At 42.6% G+C, this 25,920-nt stretch overlaps 1 protein-coding gene across 1 annotated transcript in view; it reads right to left on the reverse strand.

The window, feature by feature from the left end:
- trpc7 (transient receptor potential cation channel subfamily C member 7) overlaps positions 1-24,497 on the reverse strand; it is a 63,383-nt gene extending 38,886 nt beyond the window's left edge. Inside the window, exon 1 of the mRNA XM_033029371.1 lies at positions 23,724-24,497. Within this exon, the coding sequence (XP_032885262.1) occupies positions 23,724-24,476 (753 nt within the window). The 5' untranslated portion in view covers positions 24,477-24,497. The remainder of the gene's footprint in view (positions 1-23,723) is intronic.
- Between the last annotated feature and the right edge of the window lie 1,423 nt (positions 24,498-25,920).

Consider the following 25,920-nt stretch of genomic DNA (forward strand, 5'->3'; position numbering starts at 1 on the left):
TTATACCCAGAGATGCTGCCTGACCCACTGTGTTACTCCAGCATTTAGCGTCCATCTTCGGTGTAAACCAGCACATGCAGTTCCTTCCTACACAGGAGTTGATAGTGATGACTTTTATCTCAACACATAGAACATGTGGGAGAGCCTGTGGCTTCAAATAAGACGTGTAGAAAGGAAATGCAGATGCGGGTTTAAAACCGAAGATAGACACAAAAAGCCGGGGTAACTCAATGGGTCAGGCAGCATCTCTGGAGAAAAGGAATCTTTCTCCTGACTCTCAGTCTGAAGAAGGGTCTCGACCTAAAACGTCACCTCTTCCTTCTCTCCAGAGATGCAGCCTGACCTGCTGAGTTACTCCAGCATTTTGTGTCTATCTTTGCTTCAAATGAGACTGCAGCTTGGTGAAATTCCCAGGAATATGCTTACTTAAATTATATATCTTTTGATTTTCTGCTGACTCTTGAGCCCACTAGGAAGTTATAGGATCGACAGATTCTCATTAGGAAGAAGCACTGAACTCATCTAACATTAAGGTTGTATTTGGCCCATTAAGCACAATCATCTACAACGTTGGCATCTGCAACAAAACATTCTTCACCTGATACCTCACTAACGTGGAATGTAGCTGTTCCCTCATCATTGAATCATTTTGATTCACAACCTATTACCTCTAATCTTTTGTCTACTGCTTTCCGAATGGAAGTGCAGAGATGGTATGGATATTATTTTTGTCCTAAATGCATGAATTTTAACTGTGCTTGTTTGTACAGGAGCCTGAAAACTGTAATGCCCAGGTTCAGGAACACCTTCTTCCATCAGCCATCAGGCTATTAAACATACAACACTACAAGCTAAATAAGCTCTGAACTACATAGACTTGACAGCATTGGTTTTGTCTTTTTGCACTATTGTTTGTTTGTTTTTTACATGTACGTATGTGTGTGTTTATGTATATACCTTGTTTATTATATTGTTCACAGTGTACTATGTTTACATATTTTGTTGTGCTGCTGCAAGTAAGAATTTCATTGCACTACCTGGGACATATGACAATAAAACACTTCTTGACTTGCCTCTTGTGATTGTCAGCTGGATGCCTAGTTGCAATTGTCCTTGGCTAGAGATGTTGGAGACAGTAGAGATTGCAGATGCTGGCACCTTGAGTAAAAAGCAAGATTGATCAGTCTGAAGAAGGGTCCCGAACAGAAAAGGGTCTGTCCATTTTTCTCCACAGATGCAGCTTGGGCCACTCTGGAAGAGTTCTTCCAGTTGTCCAGGGGTACTGCTGGTTTTGAAGGATAGATCAGCACGACAGCTGAGATGCTCTGGTTCCATAACCTTTGCGGTAACTGGTGCTCTAGTCCATCCCTTTATTTTATTTGAAGTGAATCATGCCAGGGCTTCACGGTGGCACAGCCTTAGCGTTGTTGCCTTACAGCGCCAGAGACCCAGGTTCGATCCTGACTATGGGTGCCATCTGTACGGAGTTTGTACTTTCTCCCCCTGACAGCATGGGTTTTCTCCGAGTGCTCTGGTTTCCTCCCACACTCCAATGGCGTACAGGTTTGTTAGTTAATTGGCTCCTGTATAAAATGTAAATTGTCCCTAGTGTGCAAGATAGCACTAGTGTGTAGGGTGATCGCTGGTCGTTGTGGATTCGGTGGGCCGAAGAGCCTGTTTCCGCGCTATATTCCTGAAGTCTGAAGTTGGCTGAAGATGGGCTTCTGAATGGGTGGAAATCTCAAGAGGAAGCAGAGATGCATCGAATACCTGGCATTTCCAGCTGACACTAAATGGTCAATATTTCAGACTTGTCCTTACCATACCTATGCTGGGCTCTAGGGTCAGTGAGGATGGGGATGTGCCTACAGCCCCTTCCTCCTGTAAACTATTGAATGGTCCACCAACAGCAAACAGCATCAACGTTTACCCATAGGGCGGCATGGTGGCGCAGCGGTAGAGTTGCTGCCTTACAGTGCCCGAGACCCGGGTTCAACCCTGACTACGGGTGCTTGTCTGTATGGAGCATGTATGTTCTCCCAGTGACCTGCATGGTTCCTCCGAGAGCTCCAGTTTCCTCCCACACTCCAAAGACGTGCAGGTTTGTAGGCTAATTGGCTTGGTATAATTGTCAATGGTCCCTAATGTGTGTAGGACAGTGTAAGTGTGCGGGGATCACTGGTCGGCACAGACTCAGTGGGCCGAAGGGCCTGTTTCCATGCTGTATCTCTACACTAAGGTAAACAAAATAATTCTATTGTCATCTTTAATTCTGTTAATTTCGAATGAGGCACAAGGTAACGATAGGTTCACATATTTGAAGAGTTGCTGAGATGACAAGGGAAATAAAGATGGATTGATAATGGCTGATAAATTACTGGCCAGGGTTTTGTGGTCAGTGGTGAAGAAATAGGGTAAACAAATGTTTCCACAATCAATAATAGTCTGGGCCTCACTAGAAAGTAAACTCGTGGGCCTGTCCCACTTACGCGACTTTTTAGGCGACTACAGGAGACTATGAGGTCGCCACATGTTCACCGGAGGTTGCCGGGGTGTCGCCTGCATGGTGGTGAGTAGTTCCCGCATTCTCGAAACTAGTTGTGGCTTCATTCCGGTCGCCGCTAATTTTTCAACATGATGAAAAATTAGCGGCAACCAGAATTTTGACGACATGAGAGTAGCGAGCGACTGGAACGGCGAATGTCAGTGTGGAACGCACACACTCTGACGGTCGCCGTTCCAGTCGCCGTTACTCTCCATGGCGTCAAAATTCTGCTACGACTTGAGAGTCGCCGGCAGTCGCCTGAAAAATCGCCTAAGTGGGACAGGCCCATCAGAATGTTTAATTAACTATAAAATCAAGTACAGAAACCAATATAATGATGGGTTTAAGAAAGCGAGTAATATAAGACAGAAACATATTTAAACATTTACTTTAATTTTTAAAATGTTGAAGGAATGATATTCCATATTTGTAAAATTAAATAGTGCCGGTGGAAGTGCTGGATGGTAATTAAAAATTCACCAACCCCTAAATTATCTGGCTTAATTTTTCTGAAATTATTAAGAATAACCATGAAATTGCAATCTTACAGTGATTTCAACAACGAGCTGCTGGGTGCGATACTGCTGTAATACACTTTTCAAAAAAAAGCAACATCCAGATTAACTATGCATGTGGACAGTCTGGTTGAGTCCACTCTGACGGTGAACACTGATAGCTCTGTCCTTGTCATGTATGCAAACCCCGTGGCTTTATTTTAGTAAAATAATTTCACTGTGCTGTGCATACATGACCATAAAGAACCATTGACCATTGAATGAAGAAAAGCTTTTTCACCCAGGGAGTTGTAAATCTGCGGAATTTTGTGCCACAGAAGGCAGTGGAGGCCAATTCACTGGATGTTTTCTAGAGAGGGTTAGATATAGCTCTTAGGGCTAACAGAATCAGCAATGTGTTCTATGTGGAAGTTGTTAGTTGAATATCCAGTGTCTCTTAGTTGTGTTCAGTCTTTTAGCTGTAATTCATAAGTTTGGGGTTTGTTAGTTATGAAATGTTCAGTTTTTAGTTAAGGTCTACAAATATTTTAATGCGTTGCTCTGATGTCGTATAACCATTGTGCCTGAATTTAAAGTTTAAATGATACCGCTGCACTCGGCAAATCATTGAGAACTCAATGATCCTACACTATTGTTATTAATATACCTAGTAAATGAATGTTGTTAATTCCATACTTGGTCAAAGTGATCTTGATGTTAAGGGCATAATGTGAGTGAGTGAACTGTGAGTCTACGAGCCGTGAGTGAGTTAACTGTGAGTCCACCAACCGTGAGTGACTTAAGTGTGAGTCCACCAGCCGTGAGTGAGTGAACTGTGAGTCCACCAGCCGTGAGTGAGTGAACTGTGAGAATAGTTCATTTGGTGACTTGAAGAGATCCAGCACAGGAAGACTGGGAAAAACCAATTGTGGGCTAAATAGCAATGAAAAGAATTCAATGAAAAAATTGCTCCGGAACAAACCTGGTGAGAAAATGAAGGACATTCAAAGCTGATGTGAGTTATGAAGAAAGTAAAATAGTAAATCAAGTATTATGTAATTCACTCATATGGATTATCAGGATAATGTGTTTTTATAACAGAAGCTGATATTTGAGACAAATATTAATGATAAATTTGAACAGCAAAGATTATACAAGATTGCACACTAATCAACTAACTGTTAATGCAGTTACTTAAGACCATTTTGTGTTTGTTCGAAATTGTGCATCTCAAGACTTTTGCATTTGTCAAGACTCACAAATAACCAGTGAGATTAGCAGTAAGATTAGCACGACAGTAAAATATAATTCACCAGATAAAGGAAATATTTTGCTAATATTTTTTTCATTAGACGTTGCTATTACTTGCATGAAGAATTAAAATTTATATTGTTTTAATTAACCTCTCATGTTCTTTGTCCCATTCAAAAGTAAACCCATGTTATAGAACATGCAAATTCAGTCTTTATCATCGTCTCACTATGCTTGGTTTGAAGAATGATCCCAACCCAAAATGTTGCCTATCCATGTTCTCCAGGGATGCTGCCTGACCTGCTGACTTACAACGGCACTTTGTGTCCTTTTTTTGTAAACCAGCATCTGTAGTTCCATGTTTTCTGGTCATTGGACTGTTGGGGTGGTCCTTCAGTCCAACTAGTCCATGCTGACCAACTACACTAATCCCCCACCTGCCCACACTTGGTCCATAGCCCTCTATGTTCATCTTATCTATGCACCTATCCAAATGTCTCTTAAACGTTATGATAGTACCTGCCTCAATTACCTCCCCTGGCAGTTCGTTCCATGTACCCACCAATTCCTGTGTAAAAAAAAAAATTACCCCTCTGGTTCCTATTAAATCTTTCACCCTTCACCTTAAACCTATGTCCTCTTGTTCTCTATTTCCCTACTCTGGGCAAAAGACTGCATTTATCTGTTCCATTCCTCTCATGCTCTTGTACACTTGTGTGTTTGTGTCTACAGTATAAATGAGGGAGCTTACAACAATCCAACAAATTGGTATCATTCAATCCTTTCGCCGAGTTAGTTTCAGTCCTGTGACAATTATTACTGGCATCATTGTCATACAAAGAACAATGCATTAGAACATTGATGCCTATCTCTCTTCTGAACAACCATATATGTTATTGCGCATTGTATCTTTACTTGACGGGCAGCAGGTCAAGAAGTAAAAATTGCATATGCAAGGTTGAATTAAACTATTGAAACAACATATCTTCAGCAGAGATGTAGTTTTGTTCACTGTATAGCTCCTAACATCGTTACATCTTGCCCCAGATTTGCAGCTGGTCTCAGCGCAAATTACGATATCCTACAGCAGGTTTCCTTTTGTTGGCTATGAGATAATTAGACTGGTCTTTCATCATTGTTGATCTAAATCATGGAAGTCCAATGCCAACAGCACTGTGGGAGTAACTTTACCAGAAGGACAAGTGCCTGTGTGTGTGCGCGCCTCAGACGGCTCACAGTTGCTGTTTAATGTTTTATTCACTATTCACATCAGAATAGCACAGATGGAAAGAGACTGAACTCTGATTTGATGGCATTGGTTCAAGTTGATTAGCATTGTAGCCCATCAGTCTGGTTGGTGCAGCTGTTATACTTGGTATAATCTGTGCAAAGGCCCAGGCTTGTAACACAATCACCAGAATCACCTAGGTACAGTGAAATGCTTTGTTTTGCATACAACGCGGTTAAAACCGTCCAGCAGACCTCACCTAGGCAGTACACAAGTGTCGCCATGTTTCTGGCACTGACAAAGTTAGAAAAGTTCACTGAACAGTCCTATCTACTGCCTGCTGCTGCATGTGGCAGCAGGCCTCCCTCAGCCAGGTCCCCCTTTGTTGTCAGAGGTCCACCTACGCTATCGATGGTCCATAGTAAAGGACTTTCAAAAGTTCAAATGGTCAAAGTAAACCACATGTGTTTGGATTATACAAAGCAAAGTTTGATTGAGACTGTTTGTTGTACTGAGTGGCCAATAAAAGTGATGGAATGGTTCAGTTTTTTTTTTCAAAACTAATCTTCAATAGATTGGGATAAGGTTAACTGAAAGACAAATATCCACCTGACCAGTCAGGATGTGAATAAAAAGTGAACGTCAACTGTAATGGTGCCCATCTGACTCAAAGAAACATAGACGACTTTGAAGTGATTCCCTCTCACACACATGTGGGGTGTGATACTGTCTCGACCATCAGCCAACCTACTTACAACAACCTACTTGCAAATTCAAAATGGCAGGGAGGTGTCGGCACACCTTCCCTGCCTAGAACTTCCATACTTGCCCTGTCATTCCTTTGCTGAAAATGGCTGCACTCTACAGGATGATCTGCCTCTGTTAATAAAAGGGCGGCACGGTGGCGTAGCGGTAGAATTACTGCCTTACAGCGCCAAAGACCTGGAGTCGATCCTGACTACGGGTGCCTTTTTGTACGTTCTCCCCGGGATTTCTCAAATCTTTGGTTTCCTCCCACACTCCAAAGAAGTACAGGTTTGTAGGTTAATTGGCTTGATATCAATATAAAATTGTCCCTAGTGTGTGTAGGGTAGTGTTAATGTGTGGGAATCACTGGTCGGTGCGGAATCGGTGGGCCGAAGGGCCTGTTTCCATGCTGTATCTCTAATCTAAACAAACAAATCAACTAATGGTGCCCATCTCACTCACAGAAATGCACATGTCTTTGAATTGATCCCAATCCATCATGCGTGCGCGCACACGCACTCCCTCTCACACAGTTCCATTGAGAAGATAATGAACAAATCAGTGCTCAAAACAATGGCATTTGGAAACTTGAATTCAAAATGGCAGGGAGATGTAGGCACACTTCCCCAGCCTAGAACTTACATTGTTGCTTTGTGACTCCACGGGGAAACTGCAGAGATTGCCAAGCATTCTCTAAATGGTCACGCTGCTATAGTCATGCAGAATCTCCCTTCCTGAAAACTTGGGTAGTTATTGCTACCACTATGATCACCATAAACGTCTATGGCTAGCACACTGCGGAAAGCCATAACTGTGTGCAAGCCATAACTGTTTTGAGAGCAGTCGGTGGAGGCAGACGTGAAATAGACTATCTGGAACCCTAATGTCTTGGTATCCAAATCAGCTGGTCAAAAGTCTTTCTGGTGAAACGAGGATGTGATGAAATAAATGCGGCCTGTGCTTACGGCAAGAAGCAGAAAGTTCCTTCAACAGGTCTTTAGTTCTGCCATTGATCCAGGCCTTGCATATTTGTGTTAAGGTCAATCTGCAAGCTTTACAATGTGCCCACAATGGTAAGATATCTGACATTGATTGTCAAACACAAGAAAATAATATTTAAATCTGCCAGTGTAAATTGATTTGGAAATGCACAGTGCTGAAAGCTTAAGCAAAAAAAACCCAAACTGCTGGAGGAAGTCAGTGGACCAGGCAGCATCTGTGAAAGACAATGGACAAACGACATTTTGAGTTGAGACCCTTCTTCAGACTGATCATATTAGATGCACATAGTTTCCGTTAATATACAATTGTATAATCGAACTATCAACATTGACTGTGGTTATGCAACGAGGACTTGGAAAGTTATTTCAGCTCAGTCTACTAACTTTCTAATGAAAATATTGAAGGACTTGGAACATTTGTAACTGTTTCCCACTTCTGTCAACAGCCCTCACTGTTCCTCCGTTTCACTCTGGGTACATCAAGTGTCAAATCTTCGTCTATGACGATTCAAAACTAATATATCTATAATTTGTTCATAATGATTTAATAATAGTTAACGGAATTAACTGCAGAGACCTGCGGTGATCATGATTTCATCAGTGGATGTGCCACTGTACATCAGTTGGAATATCATTAGCTACAGTCTGTTCTGCACAAATGTGTATAGCAATTTGGATGCAGAGAGACATCATTGTGATATTAAAGCATTTAAATACAGTGAAGTCTTTACAGAAAAATGCCACTTGCACAGCTCCATACCCCTAACAAGATGATACTTTGTAGAAACAAAGAACTGCAGATGCTGCTTATACCAATGATAGACACAAAGTGTTGGAATAACTCAGCAGGTCAGGCAGCATCTCTCGAGAAAAAGGATGGGTGACATTTCAGGTCGGGGCCCTTCCAAAGCTAAATAAGGGTCCTAACCAAAAATGACATCATAGAAACATAGAAACATAGAAAATAGGTGCAGGAGTAGGCCATTCAGCCTTTCGAGCCTGCACCGCCATTCAATATGATCATGGCTGATCATCCAACATCTGCTGGGTGTCAGGGGTTATGGGGAGAAGGCAGGAGAATGGGGTTAGGAGGGAGTGATAAATCAGTCATGTTTGAATGGTGGAGTGGGCCGAATGGCCTAATTCTATACCTATACCTTATGAACTGATGAACACCCACGTTTTTCTTCAGAGATGTTGTTGAGTTACTCTAGCAGTTTGTGCCTGCCTATAAGATGATGCCTTGAGTTGTATTAGAAAAGAAAAGGACGTGTGCATTTCAGCCAAGTGCCCTCTAACCAGTGAGTCATGTTTAAAATCTTCTCCCATGTTAGATGGGAACGGACTATGCAACTACATTGGTCAAGACCACTTCTCTGCATGTGTGTATTTTGCTCTTGATTTTAGGTATGATCACATGCTTCAGGTTAGCTGACACTCCAAGATATGAACGCTTATTATGTTGCCCCCAGGGTGAAAATATTATCTGTGGAGATATGAGGGGGGAAAAGAAGCTGTTGAACAAATGGCCATTGTGGATAAACTCAAGACATATCACAATGGCCCCTCAAATATCTGATTTGCAGATTAAAGTTTATGTATTTTTAAGTGATTTCATCTATATTATTGCAACGCATGGTTCATAAGGCTTAACAGCTTTAGCTGAGAATTAGGTGTACAAGTTGCAGAACAGAACATGTTCCCAGGGAATGATCCCAGGAATGAATAGGCTAACCTAAAATGAGCATTTGTTGGCATTGGGCCTATACTCGAGTTGGCGTTTAGAAGAATGAGGGGGACTGCATTGAAACATACAGAATAGTGAAAGGCTTGGATAGAGTGGATATGGAGAGGATGTTTCAACTAGGAGAGTCTAGGACAAAGAATTGGAATTAAAGGACTATATATGAGTAAGGAAATGAAGAGAGATTTCTTTAGTCAGAGGGTAGTGAATCTGTGGAATTCTTTGCCATAAGGCTGTGGAGGCTGTCAGCAGATATATTTAAGGGAGAGATAGATAGATTGTTGATTAGTATAGGTGTCAGACGTTATGGGGAGAAGGCAGGAGAATGGGGTTAGGAGGGAGAGATCAGCCATGATTGATTGGAGGAGTAGACTTGATGGGCTGAGTGGCCTACATCTACTCTTATAGAAAACATAGAAAATAGGTGCAGGAGTAGGCCATTCGGCCCTTCGAGTCTGCACCGCCATTCAATATGATCATGGCTGATCATCCAACTCAGTATCCTGTACCTGCCTTCTCTCCATACCCCCTGATCCCTTTAGCCACAAGGGCCACATCTAACTCCCTCTTAAATATATCCAATGAACTGGCCTCAACTACCTTCTGTGGCAGAGAATTCCACAGATTCACCACTCTCTGTGTAAAAAATGATTTTCTCATCTCGGTCCTAAAAGACTTCCCCCTTATCCTTAAACTGTGACCCCTTGTTCTGGACTTCCCCAACATCGGGAATAATCTTCCTGCATCTAGCCTGTCCAACCTCTTAAGAATTTTGTAAGTTTCTATAAGATCCCCCCTCAATCTTCTAAATTCTGGCGAATACAAGCCGAGTCTACCCAGTCTTTCTTCATATGAAAGTCCTGGTGAACCTTCTCTGTACTCCCTCTATGGCTTATCACTTATGACCATGGACTCCAATGCACTATTGGCCTTTCCCCAGTGGACTTTTTTATGAGGCAGGTCACTCTGAACCACAGGTGTTGAAAAGCAAGGTCTTGACATCAGATCCAAGATGGTGCCCAAGCCAGATGACTCTTTGTGTGTTCGACACAGAAGTGGATCTGTAATCACTTATTACAATTGCACCACTTTTTAAAATCTCTACTCCAACAGAACTGTACACTGTGGATGGCTCAATTGTAGTTGTGTATTGGTTTTCTGCCGACTGGCTAGCATTGCAATTTTGCATTTGTCTCATTGTGAGCTTTTTCTTTAGATTTCTATAATTTACTAAATCTCCACAGATCAAAATTAATTGTCCAAAGAATTAGGATTTTTTTAGAGATGCAACATGGAAAATTCTGCCCAGTGAGTCCACACACCAACCATAGTTCACCCTTTGACAATATTTCTGTTATCCTACTTGGACATTACAAATTTCTCTTGCTTCTCTCCCATCAAACCAAAAGCTAATCCTTGACTATTATCTCCAGGTTGGTGACATGCAAAATGTAGAGGATCGGCTGGAGAAGATGGCTTCTCTCACCCATTAAGCAAAAGGTATAGAAGTGTGAAAACCACACCTCCAGATTCAGGACAGTTTCTTCCCAGCTGTTATCAGGCAATTGATCATCCTACCACAACCAGCGAGCAGTCCTGAACTAAGATCTACCTCTTTAGTGACCCCCCCCCCTGACTTTGCTGGCTTTACCTTGCAGTAAACATTATTCCCTTAAATGTATCTACAGACTGTAAATGGCTCGATTGTAATCATGTATTGTCTTTCTGCTGATTGGATTGTACACAACAAAAGCTCTTTGCTGTACATGTGACAATAAACGGAACTGATGTTTAATCAATGGACTAAAGACAATAGGATTTAGCTTGGGAGGGAACAGGATGCACTGATATCGGTATGCTAAGGAATACATGACAATTAGCGTTGTTTCAGTAAAGATAGACACAAAATGCTGGAGTAACTCGGCAGGTCAGGCAGCATCCCAGGAGAAAAGGAATAGGTGACGTTTTGGGTCAAAACCCTTCTTCAGACTGGGGGGGTGGAGGGAGAAACTAGAGGTGTGAAAAGTGATCTTGGGCGCTGAACCAAGGGAATTGAGGTTCAGAATTCAGGGGAGTGATACGGCTCCACATTGTATCAGGAATTCACATGGGGGTTGCAGACCATTCTGTCTCAGCTTGGTGCTCCAAGTCACATGAATGGTGTAGCTTGTTGTGAGCCAGTGCTGACAAAGGTTTCTGTGGCACCACTTCACATTTGCATTCTATTCTCATGCAGTGTGAGAGGATTGTGGAGATATTGGGTACAGGCACTCTGAGGATGATGTGGTGACATTTTCCTCCCCAACCATTTACTTCACTGATTTCCTCATTTATGCCATCCCCGAGAAGTAGAAGGCTAAAACCATGTTCTCAATATCCATAAGTACTCTGACTGCGGTCAGTCTTCTGAACTCTGTAATCTTCAATGTACAAGGTTGAAACCAACTGGGTTAGACATAACAGGAAAACTAGACAAAGAGGCACAAAATGGTATTGAGATTTCAGTTTTTTTAAATTCTGTATTGGGCATTGAAGTGAATATTTGTATTCATCACATCACCTCTTACACTAACACTATTACATCTACAAGGGACAATTTAACAGTTTTTACTGAAGCCAATTACACATTCAAATAAAGCCTCTCCTGACTGGAATCACTGCAATAAAACGTTTGTGTACCGTAAAATGCTGTCCCAGAGGACGGTGCCCAAAAGTGAACACAATACTTGAGTTGTGGCCAAATCAAAGTTTTATAAAGTCCATCATGATGACTTCCTTGATCTTAAACTCCCTGCCTCTATTTATAACGTGCAGGATCATGAATATTTATGCTTAAAAAAAAATTCTCAACTTGCCCAACTATCAATAATTTATGCACAAGTACCCCAAATATTTTTCTTCTACCCTTTTTTAGAATTATGCTCTCTAGTTTACATTGCCTCTCTACATTCTTCCTAATAAAATTGAATCAGTTGACATTTCCCTGCATTGATATCACCTGACCCATATTCACTCATTCTAGCCTGTCCAAATCATCTTGAACTCTGGTGGTAGTCTCCTCACACTTCCCTATATTTCCAAATTTTATCATTTACACTTTGAAAGCTATGCCCTATTCACCCGTCAATAACATTATCAGGAGTATGTTTCCTAATAAAAATCACCAGTCTAAAAAACAATCACTCACCATTGTTCTTAGTTCCCAGTCATTTAACCAATTTTCTTATCCGTACTGTTATTATTATTCATATTCCCCTGGCTTCAGTCTAGTGACAAGCCTATTGTGCAGTACTTTTTAAAATCAAACATAATTTAATCTATGTATATGTAGTGCAGAAACCCTCTCTGTCACGCATCAATACACCTTTTTCTGGGTTAGTTGCATACAATTAGGATAGACAGTGTTTATTTTCCCTGGAGCAAAGGAGGCTGAGTGCTGACGATAGAAGTATATAAGATTGAGATAAGTACAGATAGAGCTAGAAACCAGAACAACCTTCCTCGCAGTGAGACAATACTTGGAATATTGTTTGCAGTTGGTGAGACAGCATTTGAAGTAGTGTGTATACTTGTGATGCCCAGCTTTAGGAAGCTTGTCATTAAGCTGGGAAAGGCTGCAGAAAAGATTGGCAGGGATGTTACCAGGACTGGACAGGTTGAGTTACAAGGGGAGACAAGAGAGGCTGGTATAGAGAGTCCAAACGTCGTGTACAACCGATGTTTTTATTAAGACATTACAGGTTTGGCATACATGTGAGTTTGCTACACTCCAACATAGTCATTGTTGCTGCTGTTGTGCGAGGTTATTGACTCGCAAGCTAAGTTTCTGCCGTTGTTGTAGGATACACCCCTTAACTGATGATGTTCTCTTCCCGCCAAACGCAGTCACGCGACCGTTCCAGTTCTGATGACGAGGGTTCGATCAGTAAGTGGCTTGACCACCAGGTGGTGCCACACTGTGGCCTTTTCCCTGGAATGTAGGAGGCTGAGAGGTGACCTTTATAGAGGTATATAATATCATGAGGGATATAGGTGAGGTGAATAGTCAGTGTTTTTCCAGGGTGGGAGTCTAAAACTGGAGGCCATAGATAGATGGAGGGGAAAGATTTAAAGGGGCAGGTTTTTTTCCACAGAAGGTGGTGGCTATATGGAATGAGTGCCAGAGGAAGTGGTATAAGTGTGTATAATTACAATATTTAAGACATTTGGACATGTCCATGGATAGAAATGATTTAGAGGAAGATGGGACGAGCTCAGGTTTAGTTGAGTTGGGCTAAAAGGTCTGTTTCCATTCTATATAACTCTATCACTCAAGACTAACAGGGGTACCATAATCAAGAGTACATTGGGTTTAAGATGGGAGTGTTGAGTTTTAAAGGTGAATTGAGGTTTATTTTTTAATTACACAGCGAGCGGTTGATATTAAGAACTCTCTGCCAGAGGGGGTGCTAGATAAATTTTAGGTATTTAGACGTAGTAATAGCATGGAGAATCCGGTCGCAATGTAGACAAATTACACATCTGCAGCATGGTCAGCATGGGCTTGGTGGCTGAAGGGCCCTTTGTGCTACATCACTGTGACTAGGACAATTTGCCTATAACAAATTCATGTTAGTTTTGCTAATCAATCCACATTTATGAAAGCAATTAAATGTTCAGGGTTATCATTTCAACAAGATTCCCCACTACCAAGGTTAAACTCGCAGGTTTATATTTTTAGTTTGTCCTTCAACTTAAAAATAAATCTGTCTTTCCCCTTTGTTCTACCAACTATACTTGACTTTGACTTGATTGTATCTATGGTATATCAAATATGTTTGGATAGCATGCAAAACAAAGCTTTTCACTATACCTGGGCACATGTGACAAACATAAACCTGATGTGAATACATGTACAATTCTTCAGTTGTCAGACACTACTCTCAGTTTACAGATGTTTGAAAGATTACTGTCAATACCACTGCAATTTCTTCCTCATCTGGACAGTAATTTATTCACCTTTTTTCTGATATAGCTCACACAGTTATTAACACATTTAATGCCTTCCATAGTGAGTAATGTGGGAAGCCATTGTGGTGGATGTTTATGTTAACTTTTATGTAGTTGTGTGTGTCTTGGTGCTTTTGTCTGGTGTGACTGCGCACCAAGGCAAATTCCTTGTATGTGAATACTTGGCCAATAAACTTACTTACTTACCTACTATGGTAAATCAAATTTCACTGTACTTTAAATGGTACACGTGACAATAAAGGACAAATGAACAGTATCTGTGATCTCTTTCTTTGTCAAGGGTTCAGCATTGTCATATGTTACACCTGATGTGAAATGCTCAGCTGGCACTTTAGCTGGCCTCCCTGCCTCAAAGAAGATTAGTTTAGAGATACAGCACGGAAGCAGGCCCTTTGGCCCATGGGGGAAACCTATGCAGTCACAAGAGAGAACGTACAAACTCCATACAGACAGCACTCGTAGTCGGGATCAAACCTGCGTTTCTGACGCTGCATGGCAGCAGCTCTGCCGTTGTGCCACCATGCTGCCCCATAGATCTCTGTTTTGGTTCCTATTCTATTCTCTTTTATCCATTTACGTTCCTATAGTGGATTTTTTGTTTCCTTTTAACATATTCAGGTAACTTCTCATATTCTCTTCTCGCCCCTTATTTCCATTTTTACTTCCTCTTTGAAATGTTTAAAATCATCTTGGATATCAATCTAACATGCCCCATGCTGATTTTTTGTTCTGCTTTATTTTTATATTCTCTGGTCATCCAGGATATTCTGCCTTTGGCCTTTTCTCTCTCCCTCATGCAAAATAACTAGGCTGCACCTGGACCATCTCCTTTTGAAAAGGCTAGCAATGCTCAAATCAAAGTTTGGCAAGCAAATCTGTGCAATGATTTACCAGAATCACATCTGCTCCAGTCCCATTGAAGTTGGCTCGCCTCTAATTTACTTTTCTAAAAATAACTAGATTTAATTTGTATGCCTACTGGTATGCACAATGCATGACTGAAATATTAAGGTAAAGAAAGTTTGAAGATTGTCGAGAAGTTGCTTATGTGTAGCAGGTAGGAGTGGAGGTATAACTACCCTACAAAGGTTGATGCGGTAAGAGCCGCTGGTGGCTTCTGCTAGTCATTTAAATTAAAAATGATAAACTTTATTCAGGATTAAAAATACGTACAAAACAAGAACTGTACAAAAAATTCCTTTCATTCTCCATGGCTGTGCATCCATTATTTAGTGTTATATTTGGTAGTGTTCCCTAAAACCATAATTATACCCGGCACCCTTGCCACTCAAGTGGCCCCCTGGTGTGATATCTCCTCCCTCATTTGAGGGGTGACTCCACCACACTCTAACCTGCAATGTCCAGCAGTGGAAGGACCCTAGACTCCTAGTCCTCCCCGACAGAGCCTTGGCGTTGGCTGCACCGAGCTTCAGTGCGTTCCTCCACACGTACTCCTACAGCCTGGAGCAGGCCCGTCGGCAACATTCCCTGATGGACATCTCGCCCTGCTGGGATGTCAACAAGGTTCGGGCTTGACCAAAGACTGTCTTTCACCAAGTTGATGACCTTCCAGCAGCACTTGACATCAGGATCCTGCTCGTCATTTTATAAAGATAGTCATATAGCACAGAAACTTCGCCCCAACTTGCCCAGGCTGACCAACCAACTGGGCTGAGGAAAAACCTCGGTAGCCTCTTGTTTTCCTATGCATGGAATAGCCATGATGTGAACAGTCAACAAACTTTCTAGAGTTCATCAGTAGACGTTTTAAGAGTGTTTGGTGGCATGTTGAATCTATTTACACTTCTAAGAAAGTAGAGGTTCTGGTTCACCTATGTTTCCTATATGAAGTCATCTTCTTTTGACTTTATCCATTGGTCCTGGCTGCTCAGCTATTCCACAACTATTCCACCCCACGATTGAGGTGAAATACTTCCAAAAGGAAAAAGACAGAACTTTGAAAGTGGCAGGACATTGAGAAGTCACTCCCTCTTCACCCCTCTCCCATCAGGCAAGAGGTACAATAATTTGAAATCACATGCCTCCAGATTCAGCGACAGTCTTTTCCCAGCTGCTATCAGGCAACTGAACCATCCTGTCACCAACTAGAGGTGGTCCTGACCTACCATCTGCAAAGGTCATGGGAGACCTTCAAACTCATTTTAATCTGACTTTATTTTGCACAAAACTTTATTCCCTTTATCCTGTGTCTATACTCTGTGGACGGCTTGATTGTAATCATGTATAGTTTTCTTGCTGACTGGATAGCACGCAACAAAGCTTGGTATGCATAACAATAATAATAAAATGAACTAAAGGTTTGGTTCAGAATTTCAGACCCCATATGCTTTCCTAATGCATCAAGGACTGTGGCAACTTGATTTCACAAAACAATACATTGGATCTTCAATATTAATATCATTTTATTTTGCTGTGCACACTGCATACACAAATGCCATCCAACTAGCATGGAAGGTGCACGGAGAACACCAATGAGTTTTGGGAGGCAATGTTTAAAGGTAAGAAAATTAATAAAACATGTCACTAGAGAGTCGGTAGGAAACGCAAAACCTTGTCGACTATGTTATTTTTCATGATGAAAGTACACTCAAAGCCATGAAAGCTTTTGAAGCAACAGCCAACATACAGAAGTGTTCAAGAAGGAACTGCAGATGCTGGAAGATCGAAGGTACACAAAATTGCTGGAGAAACTCAGCGGGTGCAGCAGCATCTATGGAGCGAAGGAAATAGGCGACGTTTCGGGCCGAAACCCTTCTTCAGACTGATGGGGGGTGGGGGGGAGAAGGAAGGAAAAAGGGGAGGAGGAGGAGCCCGAGGGCGGGCGGATGGGAGGGTGGGAGGAGACAGCTAGAGGGTTAAGGAAGGGGAGGAGACAGCAAGGACTAGCAAAATTGGGAGAATTCAATGTTAATGCCATCCGGACTTCCCTACCATTCCTTGACCTCACCATCTCCATCGCAGGGGACAGACACCTGACCGACATACATTACAAACCCACTGACTCACATGGCTATCTGGACTACACGTCTTCCCACCCTGCCGCCTGTAAAGACTCCATCCCCTACTCCCAATTCCTCCGCCTATGCCGCATCTGTTCCCAGGATGAGACATTCCATACCAGGGCATCGGAAATGTCCTCGTTCTTCAGGGAACGGGGATTCCCCTCCGCCACCATAGATGAAGCTCACACCAGGGTCTCATCCATACCCCGTAACACTGCTCTCTCTCCCCATCCCCGCACTCGCAACAAGGGCAGAGTCCCTCTGGTCCTCACCTTTCACCCCACCAGCCGGCAAATACAACACATAATCCTCCGCCATTTCCGCCACCTCCAACGTGACCCCACCACTCGCCACATCTTCCCATCTTCCCATCTCCCCCCATGTCTGCCTTCCGCAAAGACCGCTCCCTCCTCAACTCCCTCGTCAATTCTTCCCTTCCCTCCCGCACCACCCCCTCCCCGGGCACTTTCCGTTGCAACCGCAAGGAATGCAACACCTGTCCCTTCACCTCCCCCCTCGACTCCATTCAAGGACCCAAGCAGTCGTTCCAGGTGCGACAAAGGTTCACCTGTATCTCCTCCAACCTCATCTACTGCATCCGCTGCTCTAGATGTCAGCTGATTTACATCGGGGAGACTACGCGGAGGTTGGGCGATCGTTTCGCCGAACACCTCCGCTCAGTCCGCAATAACCAACCTGACCTCCCGGTGGCTCAGCACTTCAACTCCCCCTCCCATTCCCAATCCGACCTCTCTGTCCTGGGTCTCCTCCATTGCCAGAGTGAGCAACAGCGGAAATTGGAGGAACAGCACCTCATATTCCGCCTGGGGACCTTGCGTCCGGATGGCATTAACATTGAATTCTCCCAATTTTGCTAGTCCTTGCTGTTTCCTCCCCTTCCTTAACCCTCTAGCTGTCTCCTCCCACCCTCCCATCCGCCCGCTCTCGGGCTCCTCCTCCTCCCCTTTTTCCTTCCTTCTCCCCCCCACCCCCCATCAGTCTGAAGAAGGGTTTCGGCCCGAAACGTCGCCTATTTCCTTCGCTCCATAGATGCTGCTGCACCCGCTGAGTTTCTCCAGCAATTTTGTGTACCAGCCAACATACAGAAGTTGCTTTCAAAATACATCAAATTGCAATTTATCAAAATTTATTTTAGCGTTACAGGTTTGTTTAAAGTTATATAACAGATGGGATGCTAGGCAAGACTTCCCAGTGATATGCAGAGCTTAATATTCCACAGCCATAGACCTGTACTCGATAGATGGCAATAGACCAACATCCATCAGTTGCATCCTTGGGAGATGATGTCTGGGAATGACAACGATGTTGGATTGTTGAGAACTTATTTTTGACCAGTCAGCATATAATATTTTTACAACAGTTCGGGCAGATGAACAGAGTCTCTTTCCCAGAGTAGGGGAATCTAGGACCAGAGGACAGAGGTTTAAGGTGAAGGGGAAACAATTTAAGAGGAAACTGAGGGGTAACCTTTTCACACAAAGGTTGGTAGGTGTTTGGACCAAGCTGCCAGAGGCAGGGACTATTGCAATGGTTAAAAAATGTACAGGAGCATGGATAGGACAGGTTTGGAGGGATATGGGCCAAACGCAGGCAAATGGGACTAGTGTAGATGGGACATGTTGTCCTACATGGCGGTTAAATGGTTCTGCATTTCCACAAAGCCTCTGAGATGCGAAAGATTTCTGACCACCCCTGTTGGTGTGTACCAGCATCCCAAATCATAATTTTCTGGACCATCATTGTCTATTTTATGGCACAATTAGTGTCCTACATGGGCACTCCATATCACCTTGAACACTATGGTCCCAAATATTTATCTGTATGCAGGATGCCATCGTTTCCCAGGAAGGGGGCAATACAAGAACTATTTAAATGGCATTGCTCAAGATTCCTTGCTTGATGTTAGTTCCCTGAAATTCTGTGCAAGCTTAAGAATTGAGATAGGCTAACGAAATATCGCCTGGGAAATTAGATTTTATTGTTACTATGACCAGAGTTGATTCTCATTGTTCTGCGAACGACCAAGTTTTCAAATTCCCTCTCCCCTTTCCCATCATAGAGTCATAGTGATACAACGTGGAAATAAGCCCTCCGGCTCAACTTGCCCACACCAGCCAACATGTCCGAGTTACATTAGACCCACCTGCCTGCGTTTGGTCCATATCCCTCCCAAGCTGTCCTATCCTGTCTAACTGTTTCTTAAATGTTGGGATATCTCCTCTGGCAGCTTGTTCCACGCACCCACCACCCTTTGCGTGAAGCGAAGAGACACAGAAGTGTGAAAACTCACACTTCCAGATTCAGGGACAGTTTCTTCCCAGCTGTTATCAGGCAAATAAATCATCCTAATGACCACTAGAGAGCGGTCCTGAGCTGCTATCTACCTGATGGGAGACCCTCGGACTAACCAGATTTTATTGGGCTTTATCTTGCACTCTATGTTATTCCCATTATCCTGTATCTCTACACTGTGGACAGCTTGATTGTCGTCATGTAGTCTTTCCGCTGGCAGGTTAGCATGTAACAAAAAGCTTTTCACTATACATCGGTACACATGACGTTAAACTCAACTAAATAAAGCTGCTGCTCATTCGTGAAGATAGTCATAGCACAATGTGCTGAATCTGACCCACAAGGAAAGTGCTGTATAACACAGATGTAAGCCTTTCCGCCTAAGCCATCCATGATGCCTATCCACACCAGTCCCAATTGCCTGCATCTATCCACTCCCTTCCAACACAAGCACATGTCCAAATTCCTTTTAAACATTGTATTTTTATTTTGGTTCTACTAACATCTCTGGAGAAAGCTTGTTCTGTCCAACTGTGCACCACTCTGTGTGGAAAAACCTGTCCCCTCAAATCTCTTTTAAATCTCCCCTCTCACCTAAAGTTTGCCCTTTAGTTTTAGACTCTCTTAATCTAGGGAAACAAACTATATACCTCAGGTATACAAAATTGCTGGGGAAACTCAGCGGGTGCAGCAGCATCTATGGAGCGAAGGAAATAGGCGACGTTTCGGGCCGAAACCCTTCTTCAGACTGAAGAAGGGTTTCGGCCCGAAACGTCGCCTATTTCCTTCGCTCCATAGATGCTGCTGCACCCGCTGAGTTTCCCCAGCAATTTTGTGGAGTCTGAAGAAGGGTTTCGGCCCGAAACGTCGCCTATTTCCTTCGCTCCATAGATGCTGCTGCACCCGCTGAGTTTCCCCAGCAATTTTGTGTACCTTCGATATTCCAGCATCTGCAGTTCCCTTTTGAAAACTATATACCTCATCTGTTCCCCCTAATGTTGTGAATCTCTAGGAGGTCATCTTCAACCTACTACTCTCTAGTGAGGACAACCTTGTCTTGTAACCAAAGCCATCTATTCCTGGCAACATCTCTGTGAATCTCTTCTACGCTCTTTCAAGTGTTTCCACATCCTGTAGTGTGGTAGCTTAACCTATACACACAGGTCCAACTATTTTTTTTTAAAGCCGCACCTTGCGTTGAAACTTGGCGTGTTCTCCTTCATATTCTCCACTCATTGCTCAATGATTTGGATCCCAACACAAGCTCGTGCACCAAATTCTCCCCACCACAAAACACCCATTTTACAATGTCCCATCTCAGTTTCAAGTCTTGAACACTCTTCTTGTCCCACACACTCTCCTGGTTTGATCCCATTCCAAAGGCTCTAATCCATGTTTCCTAGCTCCGATCTTCAGATCCTGCTCCACCACTTCCCCCCCACCCCAGTCCCAAATAGCTCAAGATTCTGAATCTCATCGGCCCTCCACATGCTGGTAGCTTTTCCTGCTGAGCGGTCTAACACTCATTAACTTTCCTCGGTGTGCTTAGTGTGTAAAAGAATATAAAGCATCCAAAAGTTGCTGTCGAACCTATCAGTGGCAGACCCATGAAGGCAATGGTTATTTTCATGCTTTCAATTGCACCAGGTTTCTAGGCTTGTAAGAAAGTGGCCCTTCCCCACCACGTCTGTGCCCAACCATCATGTCTATGCATACTAATCCCATTTACCTGCATTGTTTCCATATTCTTGTTCTTGGAGCAGAATTAGGCCATTTGGCGCATCAAGTCTACTCTGCCATTCAATCACGGCTGATCTATCCTTCCCCCTCAACTCTATTCTCCCGCCTTCTCCCCATAATCCCTGACACCCTTACTAATCAAGAATCTGTCAATGTCCATTTTAATATCCATTGACTTGGCCTCTTTAGCCATCTGTGGCAATGAATTCCACATATTCACCATCCTATCACTAAAGAAATTCCTCCTCATCTCCTCATCCTCCTCATCTCCTTTCTAAGGGTAACCTTTTATTCTGAGGCTATGGCCCCTGGTCTTAGATTCTCCCACTAGTGGAAACATCTCTCCAGATTGACTCTATCCAGGCCTTTCACCATTCCTCGTTTCATTCAAGTAAATGTTAGCCTCTAGTGGACGCAAATTTAGAAAATGATAGGGAAGATGAGTAGTTTGTGATTGTTTTAACCCAAGAGTTTACATTACTGGGGAAGCATGTTGGGTAAAGTAGTCCACATAGGGAACCTAAGGATGTTAGTGAGGCAATACATAGCTTTGTCATGGTGTTTAGGTTCCTCAGCATAGCTAGTTTGGTTAAAACTAAGCTGAAAATAATAAAACTGTCTTGGAAATGAGTCGTTTCCTAATTTATTAGATATGGGAAAGAGGTTTTCAAAATAACAGGAAACGCAAGGTTAAAGATTACTCTGGGGAAAGACAAAGAGAAAAATTTAGAGACCTGGATCAATGATGAATTATTTCAAAAATGTAGAATCCACATAACCATTGTGTTGTGAGAATATAAAATGCACGGTGTGCTGTGAATCTTTGAAACACTTTGGGTTTTCTCAGCGTGTTTAGCAATGCGCACTGTTGAGGCCTTCAATAAACCGACTTGCACAAGAGACTCGCCACTGATCTACAAGATGTTTTATTTTGTGTCTGTTCCTATCTGAACAGGGCCATAAGTAGAGCCAAATTCGGGGTACGGTATAACACAAAATTCCCTCCCATACCTCTTAAATCTTGTTACGGTTCCTGCCTCCTCTTCTGACAGCTCATTTCAAAGATACCAGATACCCTTTGCATGAAAGTAATAACCCTTTGATCATTTTTATTCTTTCTCACCTTAAACCTTTGCTCTCTAGTTTAAGAGACCCCTCCCATGGGGCAACAGTCATTGGCTATCTAGGACTTAACATATCCAATCCTGATAATTCAAGTCTTCCAATCCAGATAACATCCTTCTGCAACCTCTCCAGCATAATTATATCCTGCCTATAATATAGTGACGAGAATGCTCCAAGTGAGGCCTTACTAGTGTTTTGTACAAATGTAAAATGGCATCCCAACTATTATACAGAATACATCTGTTGATGGAGAGCATGCAATACTCACTGCTGTCTACCCATATCCCATTTTCTAGAAAACCGTTCCTCATTTGCATTAAACATTATTCGCTTTACCCTGTATCTGTACACTGTGGATGACTTGGTTTTGTATAGTAGATCATGTGTCGTTCTTCCACTGACTGGATAGCACATACCTCAGTACATGGGATGATAATAATAAACTAACCACACTAAATTTCCTACACTTGCTAACACGTGGCAGCGGGTAATGCAGAGATTACAAGCTCGAAGGTCCTGTTCTTTAATCTGCTAAATCGCACTTTGCATTTACCTTGTAGAATGTCATCTCTGCCTTTATTACCAATATGGACCGTTACCTTAAACAGAGAGAAGAACAGTACAGCACGGAAACAGGCCTAACTGCTCAGGCTGTCTGTTTGGACCAAGCCCACCAGCGTGGACATACCCCTGCATTCTTATGCCTGTTCACTTACCTGTCAGAACTTTTCTTAAAAGTTGCCTTTGTATTCACCTTCCCCGGCATATGTTCCAGGCACCCACTGCTCTCACAGTGGAGCTATTGTACCAGCAGAAGATTACTTTCTAAAGTCCTCTATTTAAATTCACAGCATTTTAGGAAAGTGGCCTTTGTAAATTGCAGAGTTTGGATCATTTCCACAACCAGACCCAGGCAAGTAATTAGATCTACAAATATAGATCGTGATAGAGAGAAACAGGTGGTCAGAGGGAATGAGTGATGTAATTGCAAAAGTGCAAAAGCTTTTAAACCCATGCACAGGAGCATTAAAAAATCTTCAAAGGGGATCAAAGCCTTGTGGTAACTGGGCCATATTCCATCTGTTTGCCCTCTCAACAAGCTAATATGTACAGCAAGCTAACAGGGCAGTGGGATTTAAAACCTCATTCTATTTACAAATGAAATCTTAAGATGGGTTCAATTAAATACTATAGCCTTACACTTTTAAATGGGTAAAGCCAAAGCATGGTAAATGTTGTGAATCAGTTTTACACTTTATTATGGACTGCATTTTCTTGGAGTCTGAATGGCAACATTTTTGCAGAGTAATTATGGATTCACAGTTTGCCTGCCTAATATGCTGCAAATCCATATCAAGAATTAACCCTTTCATTTTTCTCACATCAGATTTCGCCATGGTGCTCAGCAAGGTTACTTGTTAAGAAAGGTGCACATTTCAATTACCATGTTCTGTATTTGCATCAAGCAGCAAAATTATAGTAAAAGAATAAAAGCCGTTTACCTTAAACTCTGTTTCTATATTGGCTAACCGAGCCAGTTCATTACTTAGCTCCAAAGACGTATGGACTGGGTCTTCACTGGACAGAGACAAATGGGCGGCACTTGCTAATCCCTTGTATGCATTCATCCTGGACCTGGAATGGCTAAAAGAATCTCGTTTCTGTTTCTCGACACATTCACTACACTTGCAAAAATAGTCGTGCGGCTTCTCAATCCGTGCGCCCCTCAGTAGCAGTATATGTACAATCTCGTATTCCTGGCAATGAGAAGCGAGAATCACGGGTGTGATGTCTTGGGAGAAACGCGTGCCGTCTTCGTCGTAAGCGTAGAAATCGTCGTCACGAAGTTCCTGTTCAAGGGGGCTGATGGCCAGTCGATGTCCCTGTGCAAAAGCCGAATGATTTAAAATTGCTTCGACTATCCTCACGTAACCTTTGCTAATTGCCAGAAGAAGTCCATCACCAATCCGCGCAAGGTTTTCTTTTTTTAATAGGAGTTCGGTCACCTCTAAATGTTCGTTTCCCACCGCAAGTTGCAAAGCATTCTGCCCCATGTAATCAACACAGTTGAAATTCAAAGTCTTTGACTCCTCCAGCATTTTACGTACCACTGGTATATTCCCATATTCTGCTGCGTCCAGGAAGCGTTCTTCTTCAGGCGTCAAGCTTTTACCCCTCTCATTGAACATATAGGCTGGACCTCGGATGGCCTGTCTTCTCCCTTTCTCACGGAGGGTAGTGTGTCTCCGGTGCATGGCCTGAATGTCACTACTTTCCAAACTACAACGAGAGAAAGGACACATTATAAACCAGGTACTGCAATGGGATGAGCAATGTGCAAATAAAATGCCAAACCAACATTTAATATTTTGTTATTCAAAAAAATAGTTGAATGAATGATACTTTATTGTCACATGTACCGAAGTACAATGAAAACCTTTGGTTTGCATACAACCTGGGGAGTACACAAGTCTTGCCACGTGTTAACAACAAAAAGGTTAAGTACCGAACAGTCCTATCTAATAGTTTTGCAGTAGCTAAAGAAACTTAAGTGTTCGATTCAAACATGGCCAAATTATTGGGACAACACCTGCGATGAATTTACTGGGAGGAGCAAGGGTCAAAACCATAGCCCTGGAGGATAACTTCAGATTACCTACCAGAACGGTAGTGGAGTATGGGCTGATGACTATGGTGTTGATACTTTTCACAGCACTAAAACCTGCTCCCAATTAAGCTATTGGATTTTGCCATTTCCCGAAACCTGAGAGCCTGGAGAATGGTTTCCAAACCTCTTCAAATGGACACTGGAGTAACTTAGTGGGTCAGGTAGCATCTATGGACTGGAGCAGGTTATTTGAGGGGAAAGGAACATCGGCCAAGTGGGATGTTTTTAAAAGTGTGCTGACAAAAACTCAGAATATGTACATCCCCGTTAGAGTGAAGGTCAAAGCAGGCAAACGTAAGGAAGCTTGGCTAACGATGGAATTGAGACGTTGGTCAAAAACAAGAAAGGATGCATGGGACAGGTATAGGCAGCTGGGATCAAGTACAACCCTGGAGGAGTTTCGGGAACTAAGGAGTAAACTGAAAAAGGAGATCAGAAGGTCAAAAAGGGGCCAGGAGATAGGTCTAGGTTTGGAGGGATATGGACCAAGCGTAGACAAGTGGGACCAGTGTAGCTGGGACATTGTTGGCCGGTGTGGGCAAGTTGTGCCAAAGGGCCTGTTTCAACCCTGTATAACTCTGACTCTATGACTCTGGAGGAAAACGGTAAGTGATGTTTCAGGTCAGGACCCTTCTTCAGACTGTATATTCTTACTGGCTACACAACAGGCTTCCAACTCCAGTTATATTTATGCAAATTCATTATCTTCCCATCAAATATTTTTATATTCTTAGCTCGATCCTTTCCTAAAGAGAAACCTTGCTGTTTAAATGCATGCAGGTTTTCTATTCAATGCATGGCTTTCTTTTAGCAGTAGCTTAAAAAGAATCACGCACAATTAAAATTAACCCGACTAAAATGAGTATAATTCACATTGAATAAAATGCACAAAAGTAATCTGAAATTTTAACTGACCAAGTTTTTTTGCTTTGCTATCAACCGTGTACAGCTATCAGAATAACTCTATTTCTTACAGAGAAATATCAAAGCTACATCAATGTTTTTGACACAAAGCACGTTTCCCAACAAGT

The sequence above is a fragment of the Amblyraja radiata genome, chromosome 11, assembly GCF_010909765.2.
Source record: "Amblyraja radiata isolate CabotCenter1 chromosome 11, sAmbRad1.1.pri, whole genome shotgun sequence".
Taxonomy (NCBI): Eukaryota; Metazoa; Chordata; class Chondrichthyes; order Rajiformes; family Rajidae; genus Amblyraja; species Amblyraja radiata.